Here is a 20,552-nt window from a genome sequence, read left to right as displayed (position 1 = left end):
CTTCATGGACACTGTCAACAAATACTGTTATTTGATGCTTCAAACATGGTCTGATCCCAGGATTTTTTGCTCATTCACAATAAGCTTCCACATGTGGTTCAGTTCACAGGTGTTTCTGTAAAGAGGTGTTTCCAAGTGCTTGTCTTTAAGTAGAACTACAAATACCCAAAACCCCCAATAATATGTAGAGTTGTGTGAAATGGCTCCTACCCAGTTTTTTTTTCCCTTAGGGAAAATTGTATTATGTTTTTTTACACAATATGATTTAGTTCTAGGAGTTACCATTGCTCTTTATTTTCTGCTGCCCAGAGAAAGCTGCCATTTGTTAATACTCAAAAGAGACTTGATTCTTGTTACTAAAAGTGGGCTTAGTGATTCATATGATCACTGGGTAACTGTTAACTCATGTCAAAACCCCTTTTGTGAGCATGCATCTGAGCTTTACATAATACAGCAGTAAAATGTACCCTCCCCACCAGCCTGTATCCCTGCTGGAGCTCTCTCCGTTATAACCAGTTCAGTGCCACTGTTCTTACTACAAAGGCATTTTGAGAAATAGTTTGGTACCAGTAGGAGGCCGAGTTCATATCACGTTAAAGCAATGTCAGATTGAATCGTATTTAAAAATCACATGCTAAATTCAGTCATGAAAGTTTCATATGCTGTCTCAGTTGTAATGTAGTTTAGAATACTGCAGAGCTCTGTAAAGGAGGTTTCCTCAAGCTTGCTGTTTTCAAATCAGTTTCTCTAGGGACAAAGGAAGATGTTGCAAAATGTTGACTGCAGTGCTGGCAGAGAGCAAAGCTTAGCTGATCTGTCAGCAGATGCAGAACTTAATATTTTTATTTATCTATTTATTTAATTTTATACCTTCATGATTTGTAGATGTTTTTAGATTTACCAAATGAATGCCACAGTATCATCTTACAACATAGAAATGTCTTACAGTTCAGGACACATTAATGCTCATATTTCATGCATCAGGAAAAAAATTGAGTGTCCTTTTTGTGCCAAATAGAGCTGCCTTTATACCCAAATGCTCTTAAATACATTGTGCCTTAGAAATTTGTGATGTGTTTCTTACACATTGAGGAAATAGTAGTTTTATGTTTCATCTATTTTACTTTCAGTTCTTTTGTAGATTTGAAATATTTTATAATGCTATTACTACTTTCTTGATAAAATCTTATTATATGCTTAGAATAAAAATGTCTTTAGGAGTTAGTCTTTGGAGCCCAATGTTTGATTTAGTGACAGCTGCACAGTGATGGTGTGATCTTTGAATGTGAGGTACTTCTATGAAGTGTCCTTCATAAGTCTGCTGGTTTCTTCATGTTTAGGGTGAATTTCTTGCACAACCAACTAAAGGCAGAGTATGAAGGGCTGCATTCACACACTAAAGAGCTGAAAACTTCCTTGAACAACTCTCAGCTGGAGCTGAATCGTTGGCAGGCTCGCTATGATGAGCTGAAAGAACAGCACCAGTCCATGGATATTTCTCTGACCAAGCTGGATAACCACTGTGAGGTGAGTAGCTATAGGCAGGTATACTGCTGGGTTCCTGTTAGAGTGCTAACATTCATTGTGTGAAGTTTTTGGCACACTATGTATAGAAGGTCAAGCTATGTGGTCATAATAACACCCCCATGTACTTTGAAATGTATCAATTTGTATCCTAGGTTGCTATGCTATTGTGTTAGCTTGATTATGGTGTACTTCCAGGCAAGCCAGATGCAGAGGAGAGATTAATCTATCTTGTTTAATAGCTGCTGTCCCGTCTAAAGGGAAATCTGGAAGAAGAAAACCATCATCTCCTGAGTCAGATTCAGATGCTGAGCCAGCAGAATCAGATGTTACTGGAGCAGAACATGGAGAACAAGGAGCAGTATCATGAAGAACAGAAACAGTACATGTAAGAAACTAGAGATCTGAATTGTGAAACCTTAAAAAGTAATCTAGACAAACATAGAATACAAATCATCTATCAGGAGTAGAAGAACAGCCAGGGGAATGATAGGTCTACTTGATACCTGGCTAGGAAAGGGGATGTTTAGGAAGAGATATATGTAATGGAAAGAAGCTACAAAATTTCTTCGTATTGCCTGACCACAAAGGGATGTTCAGGAAACACCTGGACAAGCACAGCTCTTTTCAAATAGTATAGATGAACCCATGTGAAAAACTTAGTTATAAAAGATGGAATGCTAAACCCAGTGGTACTTCTCAAAGGTTTCTGAAGAGCTTGGAAAACAGCCGAGTGGCAACAAAAATTTGGTCTTATGAGTGTCATTTTATATTTAGATTCCTGAAGAACAGCAAATATTCATACTCCTCTAGTTTTTGTCATTTGCATATAAGAAATACTTCCTTTGATGTTTTTAAGGATGAAAGTGTCAGCGTACATCGCTGCATCCCCCATGCACAGGGTGACACGCTTAAGTGAGATACCCTGTTTAAACATATTGTACATTTACAAAGGATCCTGTTCTCACTGCAGTGAATTTCTCTTATAGGTACGAAAGAAGGAAGAAAAGTATTCTTAATCCCAAGAACTTTAGTCTAAGCACCTCAGGATGATGTGGGAGTTACTGACTTGAGTTTTATTTCAGTACTGGATTATATGGTTGAAACATCAGAAATTGCTGAAATTGGTTGAATACAGTTCAGATGTACTCTAAACATGTTTATCCATGTGTCTGAGAGTTCTGTGATGGCGGTACATTAGACCTGCTACTTGAATGAAAACAGATTTGCTAGCGTCCACTGTGCAGCTTAATAAAATAATGAGTAAAAAAAAAAAAAAGTAAGATTACATAGCGCTGCTGAAAGCACTTTGACATTGCTCACAGGAGACCGAAGTAGTCTTAAAAAGATCAAACATTATTTCTTCAGTTACAACAGAGTAAACACAACAGGAGTAAAATACCCAGTTATCATGTAGACAAGAAGTTCAAACTATGTAAGGATCTTAACCCTTGAGTAATTGTCAATGATCTGTGAGTAAGACTGAACAATCAGCAAACGAATTTTCAAAAAATGAAATAAGATTAATTTTAACACCCACCAAACAAACTCTGCGTGAGTTATTAGTGAGTAATCTAGCACTAGTCTACTGTTGTTCTTTCAGCTTTCATGCTTATTGCACAAAAATCACCCATCAGCATGTTTGGTAGGGTTTTGCATTTGCTCTGTTTTAACAGACAGTGAATGAGCTCAGTAGGATTCTGAAGGTTATGCAATAGGAAGAGATTTCCATCTCTTTCTGTTAGTGGCTTTTGGTCTTCAATTTTTTGATTATGCTTCATTTCGTACATATGGTTCAGAATGTGCTTTTCCCCCCTCACAGTGATAAATTGAATGCCTTAAGGAGACACAAAGAAAAACTTGAAGAGAAGATAATGGATCAGTACAAGTTTTATGATCCTGCTCCAAAAAAGTAAGTCCCATATGGGTTCAGTTCTGCTAGTGTTGTACAGAATTGTGAGGGTGAGAAAGGGCTCTCTATAACAGGAGATAACAGAAATTTCATCTGAAATAAGGACAGTGTCATCTCCACTTCACTCTCACTCCACAAGCCATTCCCTGAAGCAGCCCTATGTTTTAATACTGGAATCTGAAACAGTATTAATTGGGAAAGAGCCACTTTGCCCTGATGAATATCATCTTTTCTCTAGCAAGGGGGGAGACCCCCAGTATGGTGATGAAGCAGCAGTAGGAGCTTCCAGAGCTGCTCTTTCAAAGGGGATAAGCAGTTAATTGGAGAGAAAGGGCTTTAAGAAATTACATTAAGAACAATATAAAAGAGCCAAGCTAATTCCACCGCACGTAGTTCTGACTGATAGCCTTAGCAAAGAGAGGGACTCATCTTTAAAGCAGTTTTCATTTCTTTCCTTCTCAGTCTGTTACTGTAGTAGAGCTTTTCATACTGTTAAAACATCTTATGTGGGTCCATATGTGTAATTTAGATTTCTAGCAGAGAGAACGGTTGTCTTTCTCACATTTCTCATGCTGAAGAAATATTTCTGTAATATATATTCTGTAAAATAATTTTGACTTTGGGAGAGAAATGGATTTCAAGCTCTGTGAAATTCATGTTGCATCTTTCCAACCAATTCATGAGAGTAAACAAATAAGAATGTAGGTTGGCTTGATGGCTTTAGCACAGCTGTAAACTTCTTTGGGGAGTGTTTCTTGTAGTGTATTATGTATTCCTTCACAAAACCTGCTTTATCAGGAAAAACCACTGGATTGGAGCCAGAGCCTTAGTCAAACTAATCAAGCCAAAGAAGGAGACTACAAGGGAGAGGTTGAAACCAGCAGCAGAAAGCCCCCCATGGCATTCTGAATCCCCAGAGACTGTCAACTCTCCATCTGCCTCCCAAAAACTGAAACATCAACAAGAGACTCAGGATAATACCTCTCAAGGGTCAATTTCTATGGAAGAGAGAGAGAACCCTGGGGGTTCTTCAAACAAAGGTAAGGAATGCCCAGCCTTAAATTCATGAGCTGAACAGTATGTTTTTAAAATATTTTAAATTAAAAAGATATATAGGATATGTTAATACTTCATCACATTGTGTTTCATATCCCTTTTTTTAGTAAACTAAAGGTTTTAGTAAGCAAAAAAAAAACCAAACTAAAAAGCCAAGTAAACTAAAAGGTGGGGGATGGTTGTTTAGTTTTTAGTTTGGTTTGTTCCTTTTATCTACTACTTCTTCCTTCAGCTTTGGTATATAGTTTATTGGTTTGCCAGAATGTATTGCATGTTACTGAATATGTTGGTGGAAATACTTCATTTGCTGGGGTTTTGCAACAAAGCAGTTTGAAGTTGGACCATGTGATACTATGGTTCATTAGCAACTGTTCTTAAAATGGGTAATAGCTGGTCTTCCAGCCACTGCCAGGAGATGGCGCACATGCAAAAGAAATAACATAGAAAATGCTAATTTATTGTAGTCGAGTTATTTTGGAGGATGCTACTGTGTTTTGCCTTTGAATCAAACTAAGAATTTCTTAATGTAAAATGATGAAATTATTTTTTTGACACTCTAAGGTGAACATAAGAAAAATTGAATGGTTTCTTTTTCTGTTTAGTTTGTACAGTAAATCAGGTGTTCCTAATTATGGGAAATTTAAAAGAAAGCGCCTCAAAATAAATACTCTGATCTTTACTAAAGATCAAGCCTTGCTTATTCTGTTGAGATCACTTCTGTCAGCTTCTGTCTATAGATTGTTGTCCTCCAGGAATACTTTTCAAGAAGCAGTTTTGAAATTAATCCTTAAATAATAATTCCTGTCTTCCCACTGGGAAGTGTGGGAAACAGAAGAGGGGAGCAGCTGAGGAGTGTAGGACTGTTGCTATAAACTACTGGAAGTGTCTGGCTAAAGTTTTTGTTTTGACTGGGTTTTATATTTCCCTTTCTCCATTCTAATCCTTCGAGGCTGTTGATTCACTTAAAATAAAAATGCGTGTCTCAGATCATCCATGTGATTCCAGGAGATGTTAAGTGTTTAACGTGCATCCAAAGTTCAGCCTGGGAATTTGGGCTTGGGTTTCCCAGAACAAGGCCTTCGTGAAGCCCCAGAGATAAAGTCTCCGGGGCTTCATTCTTTTTGATGTTATATGAAACATCCTTATAGTGAGATGATGAGCATCAGTATTAAAGGCTACAAGACATCCAGGAAATTTGAGTACATTATCACCAAGTAAAGTACACACCTATTTGGTTTTACGTTAAGTAAAAACATTTCGGGTGATCTAACAGTAATTTTTTAATGGACTTGCTTATATTTTATGTATATGCATTAATCTGTGTGTTAATCTGAGTCAGATTAACTATGATTAACTATGTGTTAATCAATCCTCCAAATATGTGTGTTAGTGTTTGTTTAGCCTTTTTTGTTTTTACTGGTTGTGTAGTCTTTAATCTGTTTTAAGATACTTTAAGTTTTATTTACAAGGGTTTTTTTACTTTTTTTTTCTTCTTCTTTTTGGGATACCTGGGTGATAACAATTTAGCTGCGCAGCGCAAAAAGATTGCCTTTTTGAGAAGCAAAATCAAGGATAAAGAAAAGTCTCCTAAGTCTCCATCGAATCATCAGTCTCTCTCTAATCGGCTCCGGTTCTGGTCTTCTTCTGACATCCCATCCTCTCCTAATGAACCTCTTTCCTTCCCGGAATTGGGAGATTTCTAACACCTTCTCTTTAGCGTTTATCTTCACTTATTTCTGACAAATATTTTAAACAAAAATAAAAATCCCACGTGCCTTACAAGAACACACACCTTGATAGAAACACTCAGCATGTCTTTACAATACTCTAAATACAAGCACAGATTAGTGAACATGGACTTAAGTTTTCCTATAGAAGATGAATCACTGTTGCACACTGTGGATCATTTCTTCAATGCAGCACATTTTTAGGGGACCTCATGGCATACAGTCTGCGTATGTATATTGGCTGTGGTGCATGTTATAAGTAAGTGAAGTTGCTATGCGCTTCGATATTTTCTTTCAATCACATACTTGCATCGTGTCCAGTTAAAGTGTTGAACTGATTTGCTGTTGCTATGCTTTCTACAGTGTTGTAGTCCTACTGAAATATAAATCTGATATATAAGCAGTCTCAAATCCTGGAGATTTTTCCAATATTCTGTGCCACTAAATGTTAAAAATGGCAGCTTTTTTAACATCTTTGCTTTTAAATAGTCTAGCTTTGAATATAGAGTGGAAGCTACTGGGAAAATTATTCTCCGCAAAGTGTCTTGACGTTTGCATTCAAACCTGCTGTTTAGCAAGGTTTCACACTTCCAGCTATGAAAATTCATCTTGAATTGAGCTAAAGTTTCGGTTTCTGCTGCTTCAGTTTTGGCAGATTTTTTTGGAAGGGGAAAGTATATTTGTTCTCTTAAGATTGGGAATAACCTTCACAGAATTCTTATTGCTTGATAGTCACGACCTGGTGGCTTCTGAAATGAACATGTTGGCGCAGACGCCGCTCTGTTAGAGAAACGTATGCAGCACGGGCAACGTGCTATGGGGAGCTGAGCAGAGAGGCCAAAAGATCTCATCTCCCTTCTCACTCTGAGAAATGGTCCCTCTGTGGCACAACCAAGGACACGGGCACAGCAGCCAGTTGCTGCCCATTTTGGGATTTGTAGAGAAAGTTTGTCTCTAGGGCAATTAATAATTCTGGCATCTACAGAACGTGCTAATTGCATCTACAAAGTCAATTAGAAATACAGATTTGCATAGCAAACTTTAGCCAGTAATTGCCCCTACAAGCCGTGCCATAAACTTCAGTTCTGAGAGAAAGTGCCCACCCTATGCTATGGAGCCCATACAGACTGTGGGAGAAAACGTTGTTTCTGAAGTCAGCTTCCAGGAGTCATCGAAGATGACAGTAACTCAGTCCATTTCTCTCATACAGCTTTGCTGCTGCTCTGTGCTTTGAACTGTCTGTCTGTCCGTTGTCTCCCTGCAAGTTGTTCATTTTGACCACTGCGCTCTGCTGTGTTTTCAGCATTTAGTTACTATTAGTTAAGCAAGTACTCCATAGAAATATATAGAAAACTAGAATCTTGCATCTCATTAAGGGTGTTTCCTATAGTAAATTCTTTAAATTTTGTTCTATTATTTTATGTGTGCCTTAAAGCTTTACATTCACATCACAAGAAATGAATTAACCTACCCCCCACCACTAGGAAAGATGTCTTCAGCCTTCTGAATCTAAATAACATTCTAGCAGGTAGTTTTTGTTGTTCTTATGCTAAGATTCCAGGAATTCCACTTAAAAGTAATTGCACCAGAGCATAGTAAGAGCAGTAGAGTTTTAACCTTGAGCTCTTGCCACAGCAAAGATCTAAACCTGAAAGCAATTAGGTTAATGTGCAGATCATGCTAGGTAATTTCCAAATCAGCATTATTTCTCTTTGAATAAGAGCGTGACTTCTGTCACTCTTTCCTTATTCTATTTTATTACTGAAGTGCTTATAAAATGTACCTGAAGTGCTTATAAAATGTACCTGCAAGGAATATTGTTATGGGAATTTCACACCTCACTTACCTTTTCTGCATTCATGTCTTTGCTCCTTGTCTTCCTCCTTTCACAGTAATTGTTGCATGTATAATATCAACCCTCCCACTGGCACTAAGCAGCCCTTGTCACTCCCACACTTTACAGAGAGCACACATGATTGCAAAACTGGTTGCAGAAATTTCCTATCCAATACTGAAGTGTTTATGGAAAAGCTTGCAAAACTAGTACCTCTGTTGTGCGGTTTCTTTGTGCCTGCTTGTCATGTTTGTATGGGCAGATAAATACAGATCTCCTAACGCTAGTTTTCATTGACTTGTATTTATTTACCTCTCTCTCCCCCAGTGCTAATGGACCTAAAGCAAAAGAGGAATTCCCATCACGGAGGCAGCAATGGTAACATTGAAATCTCAGCAGACTCTGCAACAAAACACTGCTGTGTGGAGCTGGGTCCCAGGACTTACTCGACCTCAGCTATTCATCTGCACACTTCCACCCCCATCTCCAGGCTCCAGAGCAGGCCAAAAGGTGTGTGATGCATGTGATATGCCAGCCCTTAGTATAAGCCAGGCTACTTCGTAGTTCCTGCTTGGGTGAAACATGGCTTCTAGTGGCATTCAAGTACAAAACCAGAGCACTAGTATTTTCAATCTTACTTTATCTGCTTAATGGTTTAATTGATCAGATACAGGGTTTCCTTACTCTTGTAATGTCATTGACTTGACAGACCACATTTGAATGTCAGTTCTCCTGTCATTCCCTGCCGAGTGGTTCACAGCGGTGATTAGAAGATGGCTGCTTTTCCAACACTGGCTATATAAAACCCTCTTGATCACCTCAGTGTTCTACGCTGCTAGAATGCATTGGAGACTGACCTGAAGGATTAACTTTCCTGTGGTTAATATCGCCTTTTAAATTTTGTGTTCTTTTCAGGCTATAATTCAGAAGATAATCTATGTGAAGAGTCCCCTGAGGTGGAGTTTGCAAGCACCAGACAGCATGGTAAGCTTGTAGCACATATGAATGCTCTAAACCTCTGCATTAAGACTTACTACATTGCATCCATGTGAACTGTCCTGGTGCATTTTATCTAAGTGAACATGATAGAATGAGATGTAGTAATGCAACACCATTTTGGGAATGTGGGTCTAAGTACTTCTGGTTTTCTATTGAGAAGCTTTTAATGGACATTTTCCCAAACTAAATTTTCAAAAATAATGCTGACATTGAGATGGGTTGCCTTGCCCCAGCAACAGACCCTTCAATGCATGTCCCAGAGACTTGTTGCTGATTTTTCTGAACAATGTTCAATTCCTTCCTTAAGGGAGTGAATCAGCAATAAAAAAATTTGAGATGGGGGCTGTGAATGCACAGCGGGGAACGCTGGTCCAGTAGCAGCCCTGCCTGCTTAGAGATTTGTGGAAGACTTAATTTGCAGGCTGGTTACCAGCTCCTTCCAAAGAAACAACCTGAGAAAGAGCCAGCAACTTGTTGTTGAACTTCTTCAGTATTTACATTACTTTGTTCATAGTTGCTGTAAAAGCAAAAACCAGAACATACTTCTTTGTGCAAAAAATAAGTGAGAAAGACAAGATGGATCCTGAACAACTTGACCTGAAAAATGAAAATGGTTTCCACTCTGTCCAGACTTTGGCATCCTGTGTATATTATGTTGTTAATGTTTTTAAAGTGACTTAGTTGCACAGGTCCTATTTTCAGAAGGCAGACTGTAGCCAAGTCTTTTAGAGAATCAGAAGAACTTAAGATCTGTTTGTTCAGTGCTTGTTTTGTGTTTTTCAGTGTCCAGGCCAAACAGTTTGGAGAGCAGCAGAAACGCTTCCAGCAGTAGTTCACCTCTCAATTTGAAAGGTAAAGCTTTTCAGATGAGTTCTGACAAACAGGAAGTGAAATTCCATGAAACACTGCAAAATGCTGTTTTCCTTCCAATTAAATTTGAAGACTCTTGTTTTGAAATTGTGTCCAGATTGCATAATCATTACGGCTGTCTTGGGAATCAAAACTGTTGGCAAGAAGTATTTTTCTAAGATTGATTCTGGCAAGGAGTGGTTTTTAAGGCAGGCAGTCTAGTTTTGCTTCAGTCTGACTGGCATCATATTGTGGGAAGTATCAGGCCATCTTAGACTCCTTTTACAACAACAGGTCTCTGCTGTTCCTACTTTGTATACATCTTGTGTATGGAACCAGTGTACTCTGGAGATTTGCTTTTGCTGAAATTGTGCATCCTTGAAGGATGCCAGGAGACCTGGCACTGTGGATAAATCCGCTTTCTGCTTTCCCACTGGCAGGTTCTGGCTCTCAGATCACATATAGCCAAGACTGGGAGATCTTCTAGTGTCACAGAGGTGGTAAAGAGGCCCCCGTACTATCTGTGTTATTCCTATTCTTTGGACAAGTAGATTGTTTGTTTAACACAGAGGCTCAAAGTATGTACTGCAAAGACTTTTACTAGTCCTGATTTTTCGAAGTTCTGACTGCCTTGAGTTCTATGGGAGAAGAAAGTAAGGTCAAAAATGCCACCTGGTCTGGGTGGAAGTGGCCCTGGATGATAAAGTTCCTACCTCAGTGAGAAATCTACTGAAATGAGAGAAGAACAGTGTCTTTAATGATGTTTATGCTTCTCCTCAGGTTCCTTAGATCATATCCATGGTAGAACAGAGAGCCTTAGCAGCGAAGATATGGTGCCAAGCAGAGAGGCACCAGCCTTGCTCCGAGACACCTATCCCTTTCACTCTGCTTCTGCCATCTTAAGCCCTAGCAGCAGGCATGAGTTCTCCTCCCACAGGAATGGTTTGATCTCTTACGATATGCCTCAGAAGAGTACTCCATCCCAGTCTTACACAGGCAGGCAACGGTCTGCTTCACCTGGCAGTGAGATGGTAACTTTGGAAGAGTTCTTGGAAGAGAGCAACAGGCTGTCCCCACCAAGTGTAAGTAAATACAGCTAGATAGCCCATCTCAGATGTCAAAAAACTGTTCAAAGCTGACTCAGGGGGATGAGGGCATAGGGAAACAAGGAAAGACGAGAAGATCGGTGTTCATATGTGTGGAACTTGCAGAGAACTATCGAATCTTGCAAAATGAATGAAATGGTTCCAACAACTAAGGCAAGATTAACTTTCATGCTGCACTCTGCTAATTTATTTTGGTGTATCAGCTATGGCAAGTCAGGCAGATAATTCACTGCAAGGACTGTGTATTGGACTGCTGGGGCTTTTTAACATCAAACACTCGTCATGAAGGTTTTGTGTTATATCATTAGTTCTCAGCTCCAGGTATTTTTATTTGGGAACTGATAAGTTTTCTGTGTAATTTTCAGCTGCTAGATCTGTAATTAGACATGAAACGTAACAGTAGTTACTGCAAAATATGCTGTTAAAACCACCTCCTAATCTGAAAATGCCATCAGTGCCTTTGAGAGACAATACTTTTCTTGCCGAAGGAAGTTCTCAATGCTTTCACCATGCTGCATGTTTGTGCGCTGTCTGGCACTGTTCTTTTGGTTCAATGACTGCAAGAATATGCCACACGTTGAAGTGCTTTGTCAGAAATGAAATGTTTGTTTTCTAGATGGCATTTGTCTTTTACTGCTAGATGTGCTGTACAGTAGTGAGGCAGTGCAGTATCGAGCATGTTAATATCATAAGAATAATTCCATGATAGTGTAAGTGATTAATTCCTCGGTAACAGTGTTGAAATCAACAGAGCTGCACTATTTTATGGCATCAGTAAATTCTGGTCCTTGAATTTTCAGAGCAATATTTAAATACACCTCCTATTCCCTCATTATCCTAAATACAATTCCTAGCTTTTAGAGATGTTTTAAATTTGATTTTTTTTTTTTTCTGTAACTAGCTGACCATGTCTCCATTTTCATTCTTTCTGTCATCCTTGTTCCTTTTCAGCGTCGGCGCAGTTTGAATGAGAGTGAAATGATTTCATTGCACCAATTTCTGTTAGAAGCTGATGCACTGTATCCCTCTTGCTACTCCCTATGTCCTTCCCTCCATCAGGAACCTTCGCAGTCACTCGAATCGGTCCTCAGTCATTCATGTCCTGACAGCGTGAGGCACAGAACAGGCAGGGGAAATAGGAGATCTACTTCACTGTATATCCCCAGGGTATCTGTTGTTCTTGCTATGAAGGCAACAGCTCCCAACTTACCACAGCTTTTGCCAGTGTATTAATACCTATAGAAGCATACTGTAACTCTTAGCTGTTATTTTAAAGGCTGCCAGATCCCTTGCATTAATTGCTCATAAAGTATTCCCAGTGCTTGTTCATAAACATGAGTGTTTTTGGAGGGCTTGTCGTTCTGTAGAGTTAATGCGCATAACAGAAGTTTAAAGCAAAGTTAAAAATAACCCTAACACTTTAACATTTAGTTGAGCATAGAAATCTTCCCACTGCACTATTACCATTGATGGTGTTCACTTCCAGCAAACGAGTTTTGTGACTGGAAGAAACATTTGGAATGCTAGTGCAATGAATATATTAAGCTTTAACATACTCCCTAGAGAGGAGTAAAGAAATAAATTCCATGAGCTTGTTTCAGCACGTTTTTCGTGAAGACAGCATGTCTGTTAACTATTCTGAGCATGCCTCATACTAACAGTCTGGTGGCAGCTGATCAAACCACCATTTTTGGACTGCATGGACCATCCCCATGAAATATTCATTGTATGTTTTCTTTTACTGCCAGGTTAATTGTCTGACTTGAAATTTGCAAGTTAATTGTGGACAAGCAATAATTTCTTCATTTTTGTAATGATTTTTTTTGTACATTTCATTATATGGTACACACAGCTTTTAACATATATAGTATATTGACTGGGAGAGGTGAGGGGAATCAATGGAGAGGCAATGATACTTTCTTGTAACGCTAGCACATCTCCCCAGGGTATTCTCTCCTGTTATATCCCTGAAGTTACAGTAGAGTGTTATCCAGATTAACTGTCTTCTGGAAGATGACAGTCCATCACTGGTATCTGCTGATACCAGTGGCTGTCACTAATACGATACTGATGTTACAGTGACAGTGGCTGATGTGAAAGGAAGCAAAAGAGCTGCTGCCCAGGTTGCAAGTGAGATGAAATTTTTTAAATTTAAGGCAATTAATCTGGCAAACAAGGCTGTCATGATCTAATTTTGATGAGCATGTTACTCCTTGTTTTGGATTTATACCCATTGTAAACATTTATATCTTCTGTTCCCCACTTTAAATATAAAATCTATGGTTGTATTTGGGTTGAATTAAGTGGGAAGGAAGATTATCTGAACACAAAGCTGTGCAAAAAGTGTTGTCATTAATGTGGCATGTGCATATTTTTTCATACTAGGACACCTCCAGTAACAGAGATGACTTGCTCAGCGATTATTTTAGGAAAGCAAATGAGCCTTCAGTTACTGGGAACCTGCTAGTTCAGCCATCCAGAAAGGAGGCTGCTAAGATGCCCGCTAGTCTTGTTGCTCCAACTGTGAAGATGACCATCGCCAATGAAGAAGGAAGAACGGCTAAGCCTGGAAATTACATGAGGTCAAACCTTAGACAAGTCGAACCTGAGCCTCTGGCAAACTCCCAGGGGTCCCTCAAGCTTTCTCACACACCACAGCACCAGCCCGCCAGTGGGACGCGGCAGATGGCACAGCCTCAGCAGCCTGGAACAGCGAGCAGGAGGAGTGCGTCGCTGAGCAGGGCATTTAGCTTAGCCTCTGCAGACCTCCTCAGAGCCACTGGCCCAGAGACGTACAGGCAGGAGAGCCCTCAGAAGTCAGCAGCAGACCTGCATGGGGGCAAGGACACTGTCAGTCACACTGCTAGGGCTTCTGCGCCAACGAGCTCCCAGGTAACCTTAAGAGAGAGACCACAGTCTGCAAAGGTGGCAAGTTCCTTGCAATGGTCCTCGATTCCCGCTGTCGGCAGCTTGATGCAAGGCGCCTTTCCCTGGCCTCACCAAAAGATGAGAGGCCGCTTTCCTACCATCAGTTCTCTGCCTCACCCACTGCATCCACCAGCAACCTGAACGTGCAGCAACAGGATCGTGTGAACCCTGGGCAACACTACTCACCCACAACACATGCTCCCTCTAAAGTCAAACCCAAGCCAGCCCCTCGTACTGCGGAGGTGGCCACAGTGGCCCCTGGCAGAGCTGTTTCCAGCAGCACTGAGGGACATATTTCTCTACGGCAAGGCCAGGGTGATGCCCTACTTACCAAGTGCCAAGGTAAGCTGCCAGAAGGCAGTGCTGGGACTATGGAGGAGCCTGCGAGAGGAAGCAGCTCCAACAGCACTCCCGAGTCTCTGGATCCCCAGGGGGATCAGCAGACGGTTTGGTATGAGTATGGGTGTGTGTAACCCATGGATGCAGCTAGTAGCATGTGTGTTCAGCATTGCTGATGCCTGGGTAGCATTTGTCAAGATACTGTGGCACGTCTTAAAAGGTATCACCTGCATGCTGATCTGAGTGTTCTCTAGGTACTGTTTTGTAGTTGGACAAAGTATCATTAAGAGAAACAAGGAACAGAACCCCAGCCCTTCTTTTGACACTGTCGTGCCTAAAACAAAGTAGAAGCCTGACCTAATCCCACAGCAGGCTTGGCACCTGGTTCTCACAGATGCTGAGCATTCCCCATTCCAGGAGAGGCTTAGCAGGGTCCTCTGTCACTGCTGCACTGTGCACCCCTCCTACCTGCATTAAAGAATTTTCACAGGTCACATGTGTGCTGAACCCAGCACCACCATTGATATGTAACTTAACCGTACTGAAAAGGTCATATAAAAGCCAAACTTCTTCCCCAAAGACAGAACCAGACACTTTGCTTACGTAGCTTAAAGAGAAAGCTGAAGAGAAAAAGGGTGTGGCTTTATCCATGGATCTGTTAAAATCAATTCTTCTTGCCACAGCCACATTTCATAGAGGTAGCGTGTAGACTTCAAGGGTCACATCTTAACCTTCCCTGCTGGGACTGTGTAAACACAGAGAGGCCGGTGTAATTACCCCACTGCCTTCCCTATAGCTGCAGCTCAGTGGATTCTTGACTCTGCAAGCCAAGTGGTGCTGCATTTTGAAACTTGTTTTATCTTTTATACAAACACTGGAACTAATGCAGCCTTTCAGGGGAGATGCCATTTCAATTGCAAAGGTGGCATCTCATGTACAAAAGTGTCTTGTATGTATATAAGAAGTTCAAGTATTGTATAGGAATGCTGTGTAAATTGTATTATTACATCCTTGTGTGCATGACAGCCCATGTCCTAAGCAATATGTGGGATTTTGTCTCTTAGAAATCCTTTTTTATGTCTCCAAGAACTTTGCTCAGTATAGAAAGCAAAATAATTTTGTATACATGTGACAGAAATGTACTTTTAAAAATCTATTTATGTGCAAAGAAGTTCCTTGTATGTTTCTGTCCAGAGTGTCATCAGCTGCTTATGTATATATGATAAAATGCCTACCTTCAATTCTATTTCATGTTTGTAAAGCTGTTTTTCTTGCAATAGACTAAATCCTTAAAAAAAATACTTGTTTTGCTGGTTCTGATTTAATCTAGTAAAAACTAAAACTGATTCAGCTGAAGATGTTTTTGTTATCTAGTATGTAGTAATCCCATTCTGGAAACTACAAAATTGTTTATAATAAAGAATAAAATAGCTGGATGTTGTACTTCTTTTTCCTTGGAAAAAAAAAAAACAACAACCCATGATTCATGGTGCTGGATGGAGATCTGTCTGCAATAGCTTTGTGTAAGCCTTAGTATTGATTTGCATCTGTGTGGCAGAGTTACATTTGTTTTTATAATGTTGCCACAAAACACGTGTCAGAAATCTTTCTGTTTGATTGTAACCTACTTACTGAAGACTTCAGGAGGAATGATCATGCAAATGAAGTGACTTCCAGGTCACCGTAGAATCAGACCGTTGGATTTTTATGCTTCTCTGACCGCTTCAGACAGTGCCAAGCATGCTGTCAATTTTGACCAAGCTTGCATTTTGTACAATCTGTTTCATGCTTAGCTCTCAGGATGCCTTACAAAAGTGAAAAATCATTCATCTTTGAACATGAAGAGAATGGCAAAAGGAACTTTCTTCATTCTCTGCTATTTTAATTGGAAACCACAGTTTTAGAACAATTTGAAAATTATGTGCTATACAGCAATTTTAGAGCATACTGAGTGTTTTTGGTAAACTGAAATTCTTCTTTCAGAAATTCCCTCTCAACATTGATTCTTGGCCAGATCATTAAAGACTAGTGTTTCTCCCTTGTTTCAGCTCCTTTTTGGAGGTGTGTGCTCTATTGCGCTGCAGGCTGGACTGATGCAGAATCGCTCTGTGAGTTGTCAGTTACTGTAGACCTGCTTTTGCTGTAAATACCTGCCCAGTCACTTACACCTTAGTTGTCATTTTCTGAGTTATTTACAATTATTTACTTTCTCGATTCTAGTGAGTTTGAACAGAAATGTACTTTATACTTACATAGTACCTTTCAAGTATGGGATTATTTTAAATACAGACCTTATAACATGGAACAACAATTGAAGCACACGATGCTGTAGTGCTCGGGCCTTCCTGAGAACATTAAGGAAAATTTTGGTATAGGTGCCTGTCCTGCCATTGTGCAGTCATTTTGCAGTCTGCTCAATTAATTAATTGCTTTCAACTGCTCTTTGGTAGATGCAGTGACTCCCAGGTCAGTGTGCTCCTGCCATGTGCTGCACCATGAGGTAAGAAATGGGGTGGGTGGGAGAACAAGGCCTGCCTGCAGCTAAGCTGGGTGCCCAGAGCAGTCATTGGGAGGATAAATGGGTGTTTTGGTGTGTCAAAGCTAATGTGGGAGAGAAGTCAATTGTGTTCAGAGAGAGAGAATCAGCAAATCCTCCTGCCTTTCTGCTGGTGGAGCTGCCGTGAGGCATCCGCTTGCGTGAGGTGGCAGGAGCTGCTGGGAGAGGTTTTTCTGTGAGGGAAAAGTGGAGGGGACAGAGGTGCCAGACCGTTTCAGGCTTCTCGGTTCCTTCCAAGAAGAAAAGGGGAACTGCGATGAAATAGCGGCTGTTTCAATGTGCACAATTTTGAAGGCTGCTGAGACCCACCGTGCGTGGGCAGGTGGCCGGGCCTGGCTGTTGGGAGTGCTGGCAGCAAGCTGGCGAGCCGCTGGCTGCAGCCCTGCGTGCACCAGGGAGAAGGGAGCTCTCTCTGTAGGAACGCAAGACTTCAGCACGGGGCCTTTTCCCAGCTCTGTGTGGCAAAGGGCTTAGTAGGGTGCTGATACTTCCTGACACGCAGGGAAGCACGTGCTCTCTGAAGATTGCTCATTATGTGTGCTAGATAATGCTGTGAATGGTTCTGGATGTAACGGTACAAGTAACGTTCAATAATGGAGTGCCTCAGTTTGTATATGTGGCTCATTAATTCTCCAGATCATGTTTCTGGGACAGAAAGGACAGATTTTTGAAGGGGATCCCATCCCGAGGAGGCAGCTAAGTAGCCGATGGGTGTTTGAGAAAGCCAAGGGGCTGTGCCTTTGGCAGCACCCGCTTCCTGCAGCATGCTCAAACTGAAGGCAGTGAGGCTGACATGAGGAAACAAATTTTGCTTAAATTGCACGCACTGCGTGACAATGGTATTTGCTTTGAAGTAAAAGAAATGGCTCCTGTGGAAATTACTTCTAGCAAGTTGCATGCTCTGCAGTGACAGTATCTCCTTACCAAGAAATCTGAAGCCCAGGCCCTTTACAGAGACACCTTGTCATGGAAACCTCTTTCCTCTTAGATATTTTTCAGCTGTTCTTCAAACCTGGGAGCTGATCATGAAGTGAACAGACCTTTTCTGGTTTCAGTTAATTGGAATCAGAACAGAAAATCTCCAGAAGAATAATAAAAAAGTGTCTACTTTTTTTGTGTAACAAAGGATCTTTCAAGTGTAAGTCCATTGTAAATATGGCTAGTACTTAGCTTAGAAAAATGACACACCAAAGTACACTATGTGGTTGGAAATTATTTCTGATCATCCAGATGTTTGGGGGCATATTAGAAGTTCAGCCAAAGGTAAATGACTTTTAAGACAGGACATGGAAGAAATGCTCCAGAAATCGTCAGTTCATGTGAAATGACTACAACCTGGATGTTAAATGGATGTAAAGAGATTAACACTCTTTTGTTTTGGTTTGGTTTTTGTTAAACAGAGTATTTGAATTGTGGTTTTGCATTTTTAAATGAAGGGGAGGAAAATCAGTCATGGTAAATTTCACACAAAAATTTTATCTGAACCATTGCTTCTCTGCCCATTGGAGTCATGGAATATCAGATCCTGGCAGCACTGGAGATGTTCAAGGCAAGGTGGAAAACTTGGGAATGTTTGTACAAATCACCAGTACCAGGCAGAATTAACCTGACCTAACAGTGCAGAGTGAAATAGTTGAGTTACTAAAAATAACACATTAAGTTATCATTGTGAAGGGTTGCTAGACTGGAAAAATAGACTGGGCTGTGAAGGTCTGTCTTTAAAGCTGGTACTAGAGGTTGCCATAAGAACTAAGAGAGAATGGCATCAGCTGGAAAGAGGTGAAAAAAATTGTGATTTAAGAGAGTACTGGCAGGAGTTTAAGGTGACTGGGAGAAGCTATGGCAAGTTTTGCAAAACTAAATGGTGTTTTTCTAGTCACAAAGATTTCTTCAAAAGTATGAAGGGAACAGTAGACAACAGAGAGCTGCTGTTTAAAAGCTTCTCAAATAGGAAAGTCCTTAACAGACTAACTCAGGTTCTAAAGACAGTGAAATGTTTGTTGATGAATTGTGACACAAAGTTGAGGTTAGTTCAGATTTGGAGGATTGTGAAGAATCCCATTAAAGAGTAACATGGACGAGTGGGGAATCCAGTGGCAGACTACCTGTACTTACCCCCGAACCCGTGGAAGGGACAGTTTATTGACTGTTGGGGTTTTTTTGGGGGGGGGTAGTGGTGGGGGAACGAAATTTGTTTTTGCTGAGAACAGGATGATGAAAATGTGGTTATTCCACAGAAACTAGGAACCTAAAACATGTCCAAAACAAAACACAGGATGCCATGGAAACGAATGTCAGCTCTCTCTCATTCCCAGATGCTGTTCTGATCAGCTCTAGTTAAAACACTTGCATGTTTTTAACCAAAGATTATCATAACTGGGGATTATGTAGCTCTGATGGTGAGGCTGTGCCAAAGTATGTAATGTGTGTCTTGCATACCAGAATGAGGAAGAGCAATAGATCTAAGTATTGGCATTAGTCTGTGAAAAGCATGTGTTGCACAAAGGGAAAACAGAAGGAGCCCAACTCCCTTTTCAGTGAGTGACACCCTATGGTGTGATCTGAAAATCACGCTGAAGGAGAGAGTGCTTAGGAAGAGAAAAATGAAGCTCTTGGTGAGACTTGTTGCACCAGGCTCTTATAGAATCAAACAGATTAATTTCATAGTGGTTTAATGCTTTTGATTTATGATATGAGATCATTTATGGTAGAGCTAAACAGCCTCTGCTTTAAGAAAACATCATCAGGTAAAATGTAAGAGGCTTCCCCTCCTCTCCAACATCAGGTGCTGACTGCCTTCAGATTCAGGGTAGAGCTGGGCTGCCACACTAGGAACAGCAGGCACCTTCTCCATGTGAAAATCCCCGAAATACGCAAGGGAAAGATCACCTCACTCACTTTTTTTTTTAGTAGTTGGCATGCCCTGGAAGTGTGAGACACATTAATAGCAAGTAAAGCACAGTTTGTGTTTGGGAACACACTGCTAAGGAAGAACATGAGAGTTTGAGAAGGATATTCCATCTGGGGAAGCACAACTCCCCAGTGTACTGCTGGGGCATGTCTAGAGACTTGCATTGGAGCGAAGAGGGAGTTTTCCGCAAAAAGTAAGTGGGAAAGTATGTCTGCAAAGGACTGAAGTGAGCATTTTGTAGCGCTTCTAGTCTGATTGTTTTACCATTTGGCAGGGTGTTCTAGAGGTTATGGGATGTGGAAGGCTAAGTTCCCTTGCTGCTTTAAATATCCCTGACCAAAATTATCCCATTCTTGTTAAACCCATGGAAAGTGCTTCCCTGCACCTTTGCAAAAGGATTTTTTTCTCTAGTTGTCAAAAACTTGGAATTTGCATGTGTGTGCAGTGTGAGCCCATAAAATTACCTAATCCATGGCTGTCTGTGTTTCAGAGCTGCTGGTTACCTGCAGATATTCAGCTACAGCATCTCAGCCTTCTACACAGATGGAAAACTCCCAATCAGTTTGAGTGTGCTCCTGTAGGACCCCTTTGGCTATTTGTGAGTGAAAGTAGAAGAAATACTGAGAATCAGGGAAATGACTGTGAAGTGAAAATCTTAGGAATTTTTTTTAGAACTGCAATTCTCTGAAGGATTGCTTGCTCATGTAAGTGCAAAAGCCTGTCAGAGTTCAAGGAGCATCTGGACAACACTCTTAGTGATATGGTTTAGTGTTTGGTAGTCCTGCAGGGAGTTGGACTTGATTATCCTTC

At 40.6% G+C, this 20,552-nt stretch overlaps 1 protein-coding gene across 1 annotated transcript in view; it reads left to right on the top strand.

Annotated features, from left to right (window-relative positions):
* CCDC88C (coiled-coil domain containing 88C) overlaps positions 1-15,717 on the top strand; it is a 100,363-nt gene extending 84,646 nt beyond the window's left edge. The window contains 11 exon segments of the mRNA XM_068400264.1: positions 1,341-1,527; positions 1,767-1,912; positions 3,347-3,436; positions 4,235-4,476; positions 8,381-8,563; positions 8,969-9,037; positions 9,836-9,904; positions 10,682-10,983; positions 11,959-12,174; positions 13,393-13,942; positions 13,945-15,717. Of these exon segments, the coding sequence (XP_068256365.1) occupies positions 1,341-1,527; positions 1,767-1,912; positions 3,347-3,436; positions 4,235-4,476; positions 8,381-8,563; positions 8,969-9,037; positions 9,836-9,904; positions 10,682-10,983; positions 11,959-12,174; positions 13,393-13,942; positions 13,945-14,408 (2,518 nt within the window). The 3' untranslated portion in view covers positions 14,409-15,717.
* The last annotated feature ends 4,835 nt before the right edge of the window (positions 15,718-20,552 follow it).

The sequence above is a fragment of the Nyctibius grandis genome, chromosome 4 (assembly GCF_013368605.1).
Source record: "Nyctibius grandis isolate bNycGra1 chromosome 4, bNycGra1.pri, whole genome shotgun sequence".
In the NCBI taxonomy this organism is placed as follows: domain Eukaryota; kingdom Metazoa; phylum Chordata; class Aves; order Nyctibiiformes; family Nyctibiidae; genus Nyctibius; species Nyctibius grandis.
Note: the sequence above shows the minus strand (reverse complement) of the source record. Positions and strands in the feature narration are given on the sequence as shown.